Consider the following 15,808-nt stretch of genomic DNA (forward strand, 5'->3'; position numbering starts at 1 on the left):
AATGTTAGAACAAGTATTTGATTAGTTAATGATGCTGTGGGGCCCTTTATATTTATTATGAAACTTCACACCATTGAAGATCAAGGTCAGTACTTTGATGCTCCAACCTCCTACTCTCATTAGCCAAGGGATGAAGGGATTGTGCTCTCTATAGCAACACATAGCCAGGCCCAAAATCACAGTGTGATGATTAATTCCTTTGACTGCATTGACATCTCTTTTAACATTGCTCTGATATAAATAAATGCTACTGCAGTTAGGTATAAGTGGAAATATTACCTGATTCAGTGACATGGAAAATGAAATTGAATTATCCAAGAGCATTAATCATTAAGGCAGCTTAATGCTGGAACTGTGTAATTGAATACATGTATTTTCATGAAAGAATTTCAGGTGGTTAGATAGGAACTGAAGGCCAGGGGCAAACTTTTAATTCCTCTAAGAATTCAGTTAATAGTTTAATCTGGAGTTTTCTGCACTTCTACATTCAGTGGAGATCAGTGGCTACTGCATATGTTTTTGAAAAGGAGGAAAAAACCCCCCCAAACCTCTGGTGTATTCTCTACATCTCCTGGATATTTCTTCAGGGCGCACCTGAAGCGATCATGGCCAACTTCCTCAGATTTGAGAGACTGATGTACACATATCTTTGTAGAATTGGGCCCTAGCCTAGTCCTCCAAAATATGACTAAAAAGGAACAGAAATCTAGATGACTGTATTTTCTAAATAGTCTGTCTTATCATATTTTACTTCTAAAAGCTTGCATGGTAATTTAATATTTATTTAAGGAATACATATATACACACACACACACACACACACACATATATATATATATACACATGTGTATATACATTTACATTTTTATGTTTTTGCCTTATGCAAAGACCAAACATTAGTCTTTAATTTTCAAGAATCTAGTGTCCATCAAACAAGTAAGTATGTAATTTCCTGCTGTTTTTAAGTGAGATGTGGAAGAAGTGAGAATTTTGGAGGGTCAATCAAATCTATCAGTGATGCAAAACAAGTGTCTGTCAAAATAAATAGTTTGCCTGGTATGCAAAAGGAACATATTACAATATCAGTTATTGCAGATAATTAATCCTATTTGAGATGAACTCTTACATGTGATGCATTCTTAAAATGCTTCTCCCTTTCTCTTCTCTCCCCTCAGTTGCCATGTATCGAGAACCATCTTTGCATGATATTGGAGAAACAGTGCCAAAGGCTGGGGTAACTCCAAGTAAAAGCACAAGTGCATCTGCAATAATGAATGGTGGCAAACCAGTTAACAAGAGCAAGACGACATAGCCAGATCCTCACAGGTGTTGTGACTTACTGAGTCCTGAGTACAGTTGAGCGATTTATCCTTGCCAGACTTCCTCTCGGCAGTGTCTGTGGATCAGCTTGCGACAAGTCACTGACTTGCCCGTTGCTGTTTCTGAACTGAGTTGTTGCAAGTAGATAAATCTCAACATGTAGCTCCACCCACAACAAGAAGACACCTGGACGAACCAGCTAAACTCAGACCATGGAATGCCCTACCAGATATTGGAATGCCTTTTTAATATCTTTTCTGTGACTGTGACACTTCATGTGAATGACATACTTCACAAGTACACTTGATACCTTGCCTGCTGACAATTGCCCATAATCCCTTTTTGAGTCCACTTTCAGCAAAATCCATGTGTTTAAGTTCTATTTTGTAGCACACAAATAATCAAGTAATTTCTAGTTAGATGCTGTAAACCTGTGCTATTATGGATTTCTCTTCTTCCCTTTTTTATAAGGCTGCTCGCTCCACTGTTTGTGACCTTTTGCAGGGATTGTGTTTCTCTATAACTTAAGTGTTGCCGGTGGCTTGGTTTTGAAAGCAATCAGGGAATCAGGAAGCCTTCAAAAATCTATTATTACAAATTATATCTATAAAGAATAGGATCGTTGTCTCTGGCTTACAATATTGATTAAATGTGAATACTCTTTAGTAAAAGATACTGTGCTTCTGAGGTTGGTATTATAGTGGAGGGAAAAGTGTCAAACACAACCAACGGGGAGTTTTATGAAATGCGTGTTTGGCATCCCCCTATAGTTTCTTTTTGTGTGTGTGTTTTATACATATCACAGGCTTACTGGTAATGGTAACATTTGCCTTGCCCAGCGAGCAAGACCCACTAATTTTTGGGAAAGTGGGTCCAAAGAATTTTGTAGGCCTTGTAGGCCTGAATTAAGGCTCATTTTTCATCTACTAAATCTTCATTGTTTGAAAAACAACCACCACCAATTAAAAAAATAAGTAAGATTAATCAGAATTGCGCTACCTAAATCCATTTCAAATATAATCCTTTCCTGTTTTTAAGGAACTGAACTTAATGCCATTGTTATTTTTGGCTGAATTCCACATCTACTTAGCAAAGCATGGGCAAGGATGTTGTTGTGTTCTTTTTTGCAGCACCAATGCAAAGGGTAGTTACAAATTATAGTTTAATACTTCTGGTATTTAAAAAGAAAAGGTTTTAAAACTTGACATATTACAAAACCTTATTTTTACTTTTAGCTAAGCATGCGAAGTCCGGTCCTATGTATTTCACTGATATCCCAGTATGTACCTCCACCCAGCTTCCAAGAGTAACATGCCCACCAAATTGCTAGATTGAAGGTGCCTTGCCTTGATCTCTATATACTGTACTTTCTCCTACATAAATCTAGAAGAAATCAAAAATATTATAAAATTAAAGCCTTGGATCATATTACCAGAAATAACATCAACCCTTCTGAGTTTGTCACTTGTGAACAATTAAGCCAATGATGCGAAGGATGGAGCAGGGTGAGGTAGGCATGGGGGGAGAAGATTTAGAGAATGCCACAGAGGTGCCACTGAAGTTTTTGCACACTTTTTCACAGGCTTTCAGAAGGTTAAAAATATGGGCACCCTCTGTATGTTTAAGAGGAATTTATTTCTCAGAAATGGCAGCAAAGATCAAACTGTATCTCAGTCTGGAAAACTGTGTGGCAAGACTCTCTTGGCCTCTTGCTATTAACTTGATATTTAAAGACAAAGAGAGGAAACAATCCATTCCCTTTTTAGCACTGTATTTCTGGCAATTTGTTTGATCACATCTTTGTGCTGATGTCCCTAAGAGAGGCTACTGGTTATTTCAAACTTCATATCTGCTCAGCTGAACCACTGTTTCAGTCTGAATGAACTCTTCATATAGTTTTCAAATGTGTTCTGTTTTTTATAGGAAACATTTAGTGCACTCTTCAAGGAGGCTACTGTAAAGCTACTAAAGTCTAGATAAACTTTTTTTTCTATAGGTCAGACTTCCTTTTGGTATATGTGCTATGAGAACAGCAAGCTAATGCTTGATGTTGGGTCTTTCTAGGGAGGGAATGAGTTAAGCATAAAACCCTCTATCCAGGCAGAGGGAAAAAAAAACCAAAAAACCAAACCAAACCTAGTCTAAAACTGTGATAAAAATGCAAAGAAATTTTGACTTAGACTGTGCCCTTGTCTGCTAGCAATAAATATGTGTGCATGGAGAAAACAACACTATTAAAAACTTTGGTGTGCCCTTCCCATCCCATCGGGTCTAGTGGGATTTGTGCACCATCCCTGAGAAAACAAAACAAAACCAAAGCAATTCACATGGTTATCTGAGGGCAGCCCCAGGCCTTCCTACAATTATAAGAGGAGCATTTCACAGTATTTCAAGTGAGACAATAGAGCTGAAGGCTACATTTTCTCTCACCTTCTTCATGAGGACAGAATAGGTGAGTTCACGTCCCATCCAGCTGTCTTTTTACTCACCCAGTGTAAAGAGCCTGAGGAGAGACAGGGCTGGAGACCTGGATGAGCCATGTAAGGAGTTTCTGGTTCATGGTCTGATCCTATATTTTTTTCCACATTAACCTTTTTATCCTGAGTAGCTATGATCTGTGAACCAGTCTGGGAGACTAATTAAGGACAGATTTAGTTTCTGTAAGTAGTGAAAAACGGAAATACAGCATTTCTTTCAATTGTTGTTTTCTGGTTTTGTTGGTGTGGGCTAAATTCATATGTATGTTTAATCCAACAAATAGAGGTCCTAAATTTTTTTCTACATTCTGTTTAAACATAACAAAGGTGTCTTTGTGCTTTGTTTCTTCAATTTAGTTTTGTCTTGTCTCATCTGTTGCATGGGAAGAGGATGGCAAGGATGAACTGCATGTTGTAGGTTGTGTCTGTCAAAGAACTGTTGGTCAGTATTACTAAATTTACATACATATATGCAAAGAGTTTGTCTGCATTGTATAGTTTGTTTATTCTTATTTGTTGTATACACAGAGTCAACATGATGAATAAAACATTTATATGAAGGCATATCAGAAACCAACAAAAAGGTTTATGTAAGAAGTAGACTGTGCAAAACATCACTGCACTGGCCACAGGATGGTGAATCTTCATGTAAATAGGCTGGCAAACTCAGTTCTCCCCCTTTACCATGCCAAAGAAAAAAATAGCTCCTTAATATAATACCTCTCTTGCTGTTCTCTAGGATGAGACTTCACCATTTCTTTCCCTCTAAAATTAATTTTGCTTTTAAGTGAAAGCTGTTTTCAACTATCTGTTACTACTAAAGTACTGTATAGTAAACCTGATGGAATCAATTTGTATTTAGAGACTGGGGGTTTTGTACTTACATGTGCAGCTGTCTGTGAAACTGCAATGTTCCAGGTCTTTTGCATGCTTGCTTTGTTCTTCTGGGTTTTCTCTAATCTCTGAGAGACTGTTAGCACAGCAGTCTAACCTCATTTTACCATTTTATATGTTAACACTGCACATAGTTATTATCTCTTTCCTCTTCTTTTCTTTTAATCTGTATTTCAGCTACAATTCTATTTGGCAAAATCAGTCACACCTGCACAGTTTTAGAAATCCAGTTTTAAGTAGATATGAACTACTTCAAAAAAGCACCATTTTGTTGTACTTCAAAAATTTTATAAATACACAAGAATCCTTATGAGATTGCTCACATGATAGAACCTATAGGAAGGGCTCCAGCCCCATTAAATTGCTTTGTGGTTCACATAACACAGCATTTGCTTAATTTGCTGGGGGTATTTAGCCATTCTCAAGTGATTTTTTTAATCTACTGTCATTTTCATAAACTTTAACTTATGTAGTCAGGTTGGTTCTTAATAAACCTCTCCCCTTCCCTCCCTTTCTCCATAAAGCAAAGCTATTCACTTTGACTATGGCATGTACCTGAAAGAATACTAAGAACTCTGGCATTATATATATAGTTGTAGGGAAACTTTTTCTCTTGATTTAAAACTAGTTTAAGCAATGAGATATGAAATCAGGCAGTTTGGTCCATGCAGTTAAAGTGTGTCATGCTGATCCTTATGTTTATTGGCATAAAGAAGAAATTGTTCAGCTCTATTCAAATGGGAATGCAAGCAAAATTACACTAAATGAGAAGGTTCTCTTTCTTTTAAATGACCCTTTAGATAAATTCATATTCTGTGCAAGCATTTTAAAATGTTTAATAACAGGGTTGTTTTTGGTGATGACTAATGCAAATGCTATCACTTATTTTTAAAGATGTAATAAAATTTTTGTTCTATTAACTAGTCACAGGAATGTTCAACTTAGCTTTCTCCATTCCAGTGTCATGTAGCTGTGTCATTTAGCTACAAAGTGAGATGTCATTCTGCAAAGAAGCAAGGGCAAAGCATCAGAAAAATGAGAGCAGGTACATGAGTAAATGTTCATCTACATGTTTCTGAAAGAGAGTATGGCCAGTGGGAAAAAAAAGGATCACAAGCAGGTTAATAATTTGTAGAAGTAAATCAATCCACAGGTGTTTTGTAGCTGATATTACAGATATGTTATATACAACAGGCATAATCCTGCAAGTCTCTTATAGAAGCATTCAGCACACTTCTGGACTGTGTTTTTCTCTCCTAAGAAAGCAAGGCTGTAGTATCTTTTTGTTTATAAGGTTTATCTTTCTAATCAGTACAAAATCCTCATTTATCCAATTTGGGTTTGCCTTTTGCCATAGGCCTAGGAGCAAGTTTTTACAGTCAGCAGTTATAAAGAATCAAGCAGTAAGTTTCACTTCCTTACACCTCTTCCTGCTTTTCCAGTTTCTGTATCTGGAATTCCCATCATAGGGAATGAGGTACAAAATAACAATTTGTTACTACAGTATTATATTCACATATGTGTAATAATAATCTTATTCCTTCCAATCTCATTTTTCTAATGAGGAAATTAGCCACAAAACAGATCTTTTGGGTGTCACACCACCAGTTACCTCAGCATGAAGAGCAGGGGAAATGCTGGAGCAACATTATAAGAAACCGAATAAAAATTGGAAAAAAAATAATGTGTACATTACATTTTTAGTAGTCTTGGTTAATACTTTATGGTTTATAATAATAGCACCACTTTGTTTGATAATTGCATTTTAATGAAACACTGAGAGTAACTGTCATAGATATTCTATTTTTTTTCCATATGTAACTTAAAAAACAATTTGGATAACAGTTTTTGAAATGCTATGGCTGTGTATCCATCCAGTAGTCAAAATGTTGGAGTCGATTATTTTTCTTTAAAAAAAAAACCAACAAACTAGAAATAGGAAATACCTTACACTCTTTAAGTATATAAATTTAAAATTAAAGCAAATTACAAAGTGAAATGCATCAAATATGACACTGCAACCATCTAAAGAATTCTTCTTTTATATATGAATGAGTACCTGAAATGCCACAGCTGATCTACAGTATATATAAATCTGCTTATGTTGCCATAAAACAAATCAAGAGCATCTACTGACATCGTATAAGAGTTTTAATTATCTAGTATTTTCTTATTACAGCACTAAATACAAATGGAAGGAAATAAACGAAAACTTTGTATCCTTCACTGTTTACACTCTGATTCCACAGATGAATGTATATGCAAAAATCCCACTGATTATAAGATTATTCAGGTCAGGGGTATTCATAAATATAAATAAAAGCAACAATCTGTGCTCTCCAGACATTAGGGTTGGCAAAATGCATATATGCTAAAACTTAAGAAAATATTTCTTCTGAGTTCCATGGGGGTTAAGGGTTATAAGTATAAAATATAATCTAAAATTTCAAGATTAATTTTACTTTGAAGATGCTTTATACCATATCAATATGCTTTAGAACTCTGCCTGATATTTTGGGTATCTAATAAGGGAGCAGCTAACAGCTTTCAGATGTATGTCTCATTATTTATCTGCATAACTATATAAGTTGGATGTTTGGTGGTTATACTCCCTGAGAACATAAGTTTCACAGGCTTCATTTTTAGAAAGAAAGAATACAGACTAACTAAACAAAATGGTAAGTGAAAGAGAAAGCTACATGGGAATGGGGAATAATAACGCATTTAAATAAATTATTTTGAAATTTTGCATTCTATTACATGTTCTGTACCATTGTATTTTCCTATTTTGAAACTGTTATTTACAAAAGAAAACTAATTTCTAGACTAATAATTGATTGATACGTAGTTCCATTATTTCTGAATCCTGTACCTCTTCAAAAATCAGGACCTTGGCACCTAAACTCCAGTGTTGAAATTTGGTATCTAAAATAATTATTTTTCATCCATTTAATCAATCTTTCTCTCAATCATGGTTTCACAAAATGTAAACACTTTTGAAACTAAAATGTATATTTCTTTTTTTGCTCTAAAGAATTCAAGGGCTGCCAAATCTACATGTACAAAAAAAAAAAACAAACCAAGACTCATATGTAAATAAATTAGGGAAGTCCCAATAGATGTGCATCGTTCATAACTCAATGTGAATTTCACACTGAGCAGCATTTCACCATTGGAAAATAAAAATAAAATTTTTGTTCATACCACTGCTTTGTTTGTATTTACTGTATTAAAACTTTAATTACTTTGTTGACATTGTCTGAACATCTTTGGCTGAGACCAAGCTACTACATAGCATAGATGATTTTTCAAGTCAGTTGACCTTCAGGTTTCCCACTTCTATAAAAGCAGTTAAATTCAATTAATACCATGTGTGACAGTGCAAGCTGTTATAAACAGTGATTTCTAATATTCAACAGAAGTTTCATCCTAAAAGTTATTAATAAAAAAAAATTCTTTTACTTTACTTCTAAGAGGCAACTGTACCTACATAGAACAGTATGATAGAAGTACCTATGACTTGCAGAATACATATTCAGAATAGGTAATCATACATTTATACCTTTATTAGTTTCATTCCTTATGATTCTATAAATGTATTTGAAAGCATTGTAGTATGTAGATTAGATAACCAACTTACTGACACATCAATCACAGAAACTAAGAAGTTTTCTTGTGCAAAAGTGTCTCTTCAAAGATTTTGGAGTTTCAGTTTATGGTTGTCATGTAATTGGACCTCAGTTAGACAATTATTTGACCAAATAAAAAAAAAATCCATATTTTTATAGGTTTCTTTACAGATTCTCTCAATTTATGAGCTGGTGCACAATCAGGACTGTTAGAAAGAAGAAAAAGGGTTAAATAATGTATTTTCCAACACCATAAAATTAACCAAACTAGCCACTTGACAAATATTCAGCTAGTGCTACTCTTCTACAGGGGTATTGTTGTATACTGATAAGGAGAGGTGATGACCAAGCAAAGAATGTTAAAAAAAGGCTTTCTTAAACCTTTTCCAAACATCGCTTAAAGAAACAGGCATTATAGCTACAATCTCAGTTCCTCTGAATTTACAAAAAACTCTAGAGAAGTTCTACAGGGTCAATCTTTTATGACTTCACCTTCTAGAGCTGGGGTTGTCCTGCTCCCTTTTTTAGTTTTTTGATGCATTTCTTTAAGGAGCAGGTCCTCAAATGTGTTCTAAGGTACTTCAACCATGTATGTGTCCATACATGCACACCCACACACTGAGCACTTCTAAAATTAAATGTTCTAGCAGCCTAAAGAAAAACCAACAAAAACCTTCTCAGTCTTTGACATCCTTCATTAAGGGTATTCTCTCCCCAGCCAGATTTCACAAGCATTTCCATTCCATCCTTCCCAGCATTCACAGTTTCCACAGCTACAAACACCGTTGCCTAGAATAGAATGAATAAAGCGCAATTATCATAATTGAAATGTACTACATTAAAATGGGGTTTATGGGATGTAAAAAGCCATGGTAAAGTAGTTGCATTATTCCTTTATTGTTCCCCCACCCCTTTTTCTTTTTTTTTTCTTTTAACTTTGGAAGGAAGCAATTAGTGTACCATTGCATTAAGAAGCCACCACAAGCATACAGTTAGAAAGCATTAATAGGATTTTCTCAATAATTCCATCAGCCATATTGCAAATATTGTAACTGTGTATTCTGTGGTGCAATTGTGTGCATCAGTATTTGCAGCCAGGCAGTGAGGGTCAGTGTTCACACTGTGACTTCAGTACAAGGAAGAACAGTATTAATTTTAATTATGCAGCAGGAAAATCATTAAAAGTTACCAACACAATAGCAATAAAAACCATCGCTTTGAACATGTAAAACTTTACACCTAAATTCTCAGAAGAGGTATACAAATAAATCATATCTCAAACTCTCTGTTAAGTGAAAAATGGGTTGGCCCTATTCTTCCTCAGGGAAACATTAAGTACTGACACTCATATATTCTTTTTATTTAAATACTTCTTATGATTTGAATGCTCAACATGAGACATCTAAAGCCTGGGTTTCCAATGTGAGCTGCTTTTCTTACTCTCTTTATGAAGATCCATGAACAGCCATTACAGCTGAAGATAAAGCTCCTGTTGCCGCTGCACTCGCTGCTTGGCTCCAGAAAAGGATGCTTACTAATAGGGCTAGCTGGAAGACACTATTTAATAGTGTCAACCCTCCTGCTCTCACTCTAATCGACTTGCAGATTTCTTCCACATCTAATAATGGCTAGCAAAGCTTTTCTAAAATTAAGATTTCTAACAGGAAGCAGCAAATTAGTTAATTTAGCAATTCCTGGTTTGCTTCTTGTCACTCTGTTTATCATGAGGCTCTGTTGGCACCCTGACAATTTCTACCCAGTCTGACACCTGAACTCTCAAACAATGTTACAGTGAATCTGTTTTAATCATTAATTTAACCATTAGCCATCACGTCATAAGAAAAGCTATCACATATTTCAGGCTGCCACAGACAATTTTCTGATTGCCAGGAAGCTCTGTTAACGACACAGCTGGGCCTCTAACCCACCAAACATCATCAGACAAGTGAATTTTGTCTGTAACTTAAATGTATTGCAGACATAGACTGTCCAGTAAAAGAACAAAGGCTAAGGAAACCTCATGATCACAATGTTGACACTATGTTCTTTGCCAAAAAGCAGTAACTTCTAGTCTGTTACGGTGAGAATTGTTGATGATTTTTTTTCCTTATTTAAATTCATACTCAGGCTTTCCACTGTTGTTTTGAAACCTTAAGTTGATTATCACACTGCATGAAGAAACAATTATAGCATATTTGAATAACCAGCAAATGCACTTCCTCTGTCAGTGGGGAAAGAAGAAGCTAGGCTTTGTCTAACATAATTCCCATCAACACAGTTTGTTTCCTGAAGCTGTTAAGTGTTAGTCTGTACTGCACCTGTGCAAATGAGACCGTCATGTTTGTCACAGTCTCTGTCATCGCATTCACAGAAGTCGCCTGAAATGTACCATTCCTGGGGTGAACAGATGCACTTTCCACAGTGGCAGGAACCTGAAATCACAAAAATTATTACTTGCAGTCAAAGAGCACTGGCATTTTCAGACTAGAAAACAACAACCCAAGACACACACATGCACATGTGCATATGCACAAAATTGCTGCCTAAGAGGTTATTACATGAAAGAAAATAACCAAGCTAAAAACCTTTTGAAAAATAGGATTCTTTTGGCTTGAGCTACAGTATGGTGGGATGTTACTACTAATGCTTTGATCCTGCTATTTCACTCAATCAGGACTCACATTTTGTAACTTTCTTTTGGTTTCAGAGGCCTGCAATCAGGTCTTCTCTTCCCAGTAACTGTTCTTTTCTTTAACTAGAAAAACTCAAATTTTCCCCAACCCACTGTAACTGAAGGCAATGAAATCACACCCAGGAAGAAAATGGTCCTCCTCATCTAAATTTAGGGGTGAGTCCACCGAAGACCAGCAGTGCGTAAGATTAACATTTAGACCTCTAAAATCCTTATCACCATAAATTAAGCTTCTCCACCTCCCATGTAAATACTAGTTATTTGCTCTAGATCAGAAAGAGTTCGTGCACATAATGGTAGTTCAGCACTTGGCTCGTTCCTGCAGTGAACCCTAAGACCCCTTGCTGGCACAAGATGCTCTCCTTCTCCACCAGGATGTCAGGTCACACCCACAAAGGGAAAGGAGAGACTCTAAGGTGATGTTCAGGTGATGCCATAACCCATGGAGCACCAGACACCTCCCTTTAAGAGAGGACTCAGAGACATCCTTACCTTCAGGAGAAGGTTTGTGGCTCTGAATCATGGAATGTGACAAGTGCCCCCAAACAATCACGTGTCAGAAAGCCTGTAGGCTGAGAGGAGTGTAAGACAGGCTTTTCTGCAACTAGAAATGCCACTAGGAGATGGTAGTTCCTCCTGGATGATTCCAACACTTGGCTGAAAAGACTTCACTTTTATAGATCCCATCTTCAGCAGCCTGACCCTATACAGATTTTAGTATAACACTGCTGAGGTGGGGCTGAGGAGGGGTTCTTAGTAACTGCTGAGCAAAGCTCCTTTTGTGGACCTAACCCTAGCAGAGGTTGCATCAGAAATCAATATTAAAAAAAATAAATTAAAAAGTTATAGCAAAGAATACACACATAGTTTTCAATTATCAGAGGCAGAGTTTAAAAAAAGTCATCAAAGAAGGTGTTCACTTTTAACAGAACGCACTTATAAATTAGTTAAATGCAGTTGAAAATCCTAGCCTCCTGCAATATTTCCAGAATGATTCCAGTAAAAAAATCACCAATGTTTTAATGAAGTCGTAAGGGAAAAATATATAGAGGAAGCTCGGTTATGTCACAATATAACCTAAAGAGAATTCATGGGTTACTTAAGAAGGCCTGAGCCAAAGCCTATAAAATTATGCTTTTCCATCTTTCCATTTCTTTCATCGATCTCTGAAAAATGTCCGTAGTAATAATCCTAATACACTTTTTTTTAAAATGTTCATCTCTTGATATCAAACAATTTTCCACAGGTTTTTCCCATAAATACTGAACTGCCTCTTATCACTGAAACCTAATGTTTGAAAAATTCAGAAAAGCGTCAGGAGGGTATCTAATTTTGAATTAAATAGGTAAGTAATCTAATGTTTATTTTAAATTCACAAAAATTAACTCATTACCTAATTTTAGGGAAATGTTTTACTTGTAACATATGGAACATGCAAATATATCCAGGAAGAACTAGTGATTTGAACATTTGGGGATGGCAGTATTTGATTAAGCATCTGATTTTTCTATGAGTTCTGAGTATTGCTTACTGAGCCACCAGAGCAGAAAATGTTGACATTTCATATGAGGATAAAAAATGCCATTGTATAAGGAGTGGAGGATAGCATACATATTGCATGGTTGCTGCATAAGAGATACACTAAGACATACTTGAGGGTAATTTAAACCAAGTGTCTCTATTTATACAAACTACAAGGTACTGACAGCTGAAAATAATGAGAAATAGTATGATACTTCTAATGAGATTAAAGCAGTTAATAGGAGTATTACATTGTAAGAAACTTGAAGTTATTCTGCATAAGCAAGCCTTGATGCTGCTACTGAGGGATGCCCACGATATTTAAAACTATTTTGCAGAGGATACAGCAAATTTAACACCAATTCAACCAAGGAAGATCAGGCTCCGTAACACAAAATCTGTTAGGGAAATGAATCAAGTCTTTTCCCTGAACAGAGCATGCTGCTCTGGGAGGCTCCTCAGTTTAATTAAAATGAGTCTGATGAGTTGTAGGGTGTTTCCTGGGATCCCAGCCAGATCCTCTCAGATGGGATTTGGCTCATTACCTTGCCCACATCCTGCAGCTACAGTTGCCATATGCAGCCCTATATTTACTGGCGGGGAGGCAGCAGCCTAGTGGGTGTTGCTGTTTTCCTTGGGAAGAGCTTTTACTACAGGTGGCACGGTCAGCGAGCCAAGATTCTGCAAACAGCCTAGGAATGTGGATGTCCAACTTTGCTTATATTAACAGAGTGCAATTTTCTGTTAGTGTTCAGCAGTTATCTGCTGAAAAACCAGAACTCCTTACAGTCCTACACAAGAAACTCAAGCTCCCTTCAGTCCATTAAAGGACTTGCAGGTCCTGGTTAAGTTTCCATCAAAATTCCCTTTTATTTAACAAGTAATTTTTTTTTCTCACTGTAATGAATAAGAAAGAACAATTTGCCATTAGAATAATGCTTCACTAGCTATGAACAGTGTTTTAAAGTATGAGTATCCAGTAGGATGTGATTTACAGATACATGTCTTAGCATAAAAAATAGATATGCCTAAAGAAAAAAAAAAAAAGAAATACTGGTTAAAACCTAGAGCCACTTTCAGGCTGCCCCATATTACATCAATGACCAGATCCCAAATGATCCCCTGGGCAGCATAGACAGCAGAGGGAAAAAGCCCCTTGAGGTCTCTGCAAATTCCTGCCAGGTTTTCTGCTTCCAAAGCTTCAGAGTATATGGTAGCCTTGATAAATATGCTCAAAGTTAATTGTTCTCAGAGTAAGACCCATAGGTTGGAATAAATAGCTCTCAGCCATCCTAACAAAAAGGTAGCAGATAATACAAATATTTTAAAAATCAACATAATTTTGATGATTATGTTTATTTAGACTCTTTGATTGTGCATTTTACTGATATTAAGTAAATATCCTCACCTTCATGGTATGTATAAAAAAATCACACAAAGACCAAGAGAAGAAAAGTTAACTTCTACAATAAAACAGAGTAATTTCACTTCTCAGGTCACTCACCATCCTCATACACATACTCATTTAAAGAAAGACACATATGGAAAATAGAGAAACAGTTCAACTTGCTCATTTTCTATGACATTGCATCAACTGGGAGCAAAACAAACCCAAAATAAAATGAAACAGTGCAGTGGGCGAGAATTCTAATTGATAATACAGATGGATGAAGGCCAAGCCAGAAACCCCATTTAAATTTCCTTTGCACTGAAATAAAAGTTACCAAAGGGACCACTCGAAATCTGCCTCATGTAAAGGCTCCTAACTGTTTTTTTCCAGCTGTCAGGTTTCTTCCCTGCCTATGCAAGGGACATACAAATAGAGAAAATGGCACATAAAATCTGGAGTGAATGCATTCTAGCCTCCAGCCAGTCCCACCACTCAATTTTTGTCTATTCTCTTTCAGATATATTATATACAAAAATAGGCAATTTGCACTATGGGGGAGCTAAAAAGCCCTGTTTCCATTAATGCAATTTCCTAGCCTGAAAGACTGCAAGGTAAGAACCTCAGAGAACAATTTCAGATAATTATCAGGATTTTCTAACTTTTATTCTTCCCTGTGGAAATTTTTTATAGTTGAACTGAATCTGATGCAACTACCCGAATTAAAATCAGTAAGTGAGAAAGTTTTTGGGATTCATTTGCGGGGGCTACAGACATCTACTTCTCCTTTGCTGCTCTATTGGGGACCAGAGTGATTAAGTATACCAAATGTTGCTGTTAAACAGTCTCCTCCACTTACTGTTGCCCAATATATCACTTTGCCATCTTGCCCACTGCAGTGTTACTGCAGGTAGTGCCCTGTTCTCTCAAACTGAATGGAGCACTAGCAGTTAGTTTATAGTGTACTGCTCTTCCATGCGTGTGTGTGGCTCGGCTTCGAGAACGAAGATTTGGGCAGGGCTGTCCCCACGTGGGTGTGCCCTTCCAGCGTGCACAGTGGATTTTAGGTGAGGCTTAGCATGCGCAGAACTGGCCCCACCGTTTAAGTCCTGAGGTTCATCTGCCACGGCCGAGCGAGCTTGGACAGTGCCAGTGAAGTCCTCAGGACTAGAACCTACAGCACCCAGCATTTCCCAGGAGGTCTCCCATCCAAGTACTTATCCTGGGCTGACCCTGCTTAGCTTCCGAGATCTGATGGGATCAGATGTCAGGGAGGCATTTAACTGCCTTGCTCCATGCAGACCATCAGCAAAACACATACAGGAAATTATATGCTACTAACAAAACTGCATAGGAAAGTGACACTGCTGAGCATGTATGGCTGTGGTGGGTGTTTGACAAAATGGATGTAAGCATATTATGGAGCCAAATATAACACCTTTTTAATAATGGGTGCCTTTGAAAAGAAAGGGTAACTAAACAACCCACTGCCATGTACATTAGTCTTCCAGAACTTGACCGTTTTCTGGCACGGCACTGACATGAGGCAGCTCAGCTGCCTGTTCTTACCCTTCCCCGAGCATAATATGCCATCCGCTGACTCGCAGAGACTTCTGCTCTCCTCCTCCGTCATGCTGCAATTCCTTGAGTGCTGGCACCAGTTTCCAAACCACCCATCCTGGCAAATGCATCGGCCACAGGAGCAGATACCATGGCCTGTAACAACAACAAGGCTGGTTATAACCAAGAAAAGCAGAAACCAGTGACTGCGGCCACAGCTGAGATCATCTTGAGAGCTCTGCAGTGTGAAGTGTGCGTTAATAGGATAGACAGATGGATGGACAGCACAGCTTCTCAGCAGCATAGCCTTCTCTGGTTCTCACTCTTA

The 15,808-nt window shown here is 37.1% G+C and overlaps 2 protein-coding genes across 7 annotated transcripts in view; one reads left to right on the forward strand and one right to left on the reverse strand.

Annotated features, from left to right (window-relative positions):
- The window catches only part of FGF14 (fibroblast growth factor 14), a 423,741-nt gene extending 415,847 nt beyond the window's left edge, over positions 1 to 7,894 (forward strand). For all 5 annotated transcript variants that reach the window (XM_071548797.1, XM_071548813.1, XM_071548833.1 and 2 more), the window contains one exon: positions 1,176 to 7,894. In XM_071548797.1, coding sequence (XP_071404898.1) covers positions 1,176 to 1,312 — 137 coding nt within the window. In that variant the 3' untranslated portion in view covers positions 1,313 to 7,894. The remainder of the gene's footprint in view (positions 1 to 1,175) is intronic.
- Positions 4,287 to 15,808, reverse strand: part of ITGBL1 (integrin subunit beta like 1) — a 146,683-nt gene continuing 135,161 nt past the window's right edge. For both annotated transcript variants that reach the window (XM_071548785.1, XM_071548775.1), the window contains 3 exons: positions 15,490 to 15,636; positions 10,639 to 10,752; positions 4,287 to 9,109 (listed from right to left, as the gene is read on the reverse strand). In XM_071548785.1, the coding sequence (XP_071404886.1) occupies positions 9,018 to 9,109; positions 10,639 to 10,752; positions 15,490 to 15,636 (353 nt within the window). In that variant the 3' untranslated portion in view covers positions 4,287 to 9,017. The remainder of the gene's footprint in view (positions 9,110 to 10,638; positions 10,753 to 15,489; positions 15,637 to 15,808) is intronic.

This window comes from Pithys albifrons, chromosome 1, assembly GCF_047495875.1.
Source record: "Pithys albifrons albifrons isolate INPA30051 chromosome 1, PitAlb_v1, whole genome shotgun sequence".
Taxonomy (NCBI): Eukaryota; Metazoa; Chordata; class Aves; order Passeriformes; family Thamnophilidae; genus Pithys; species Pithys albifrons.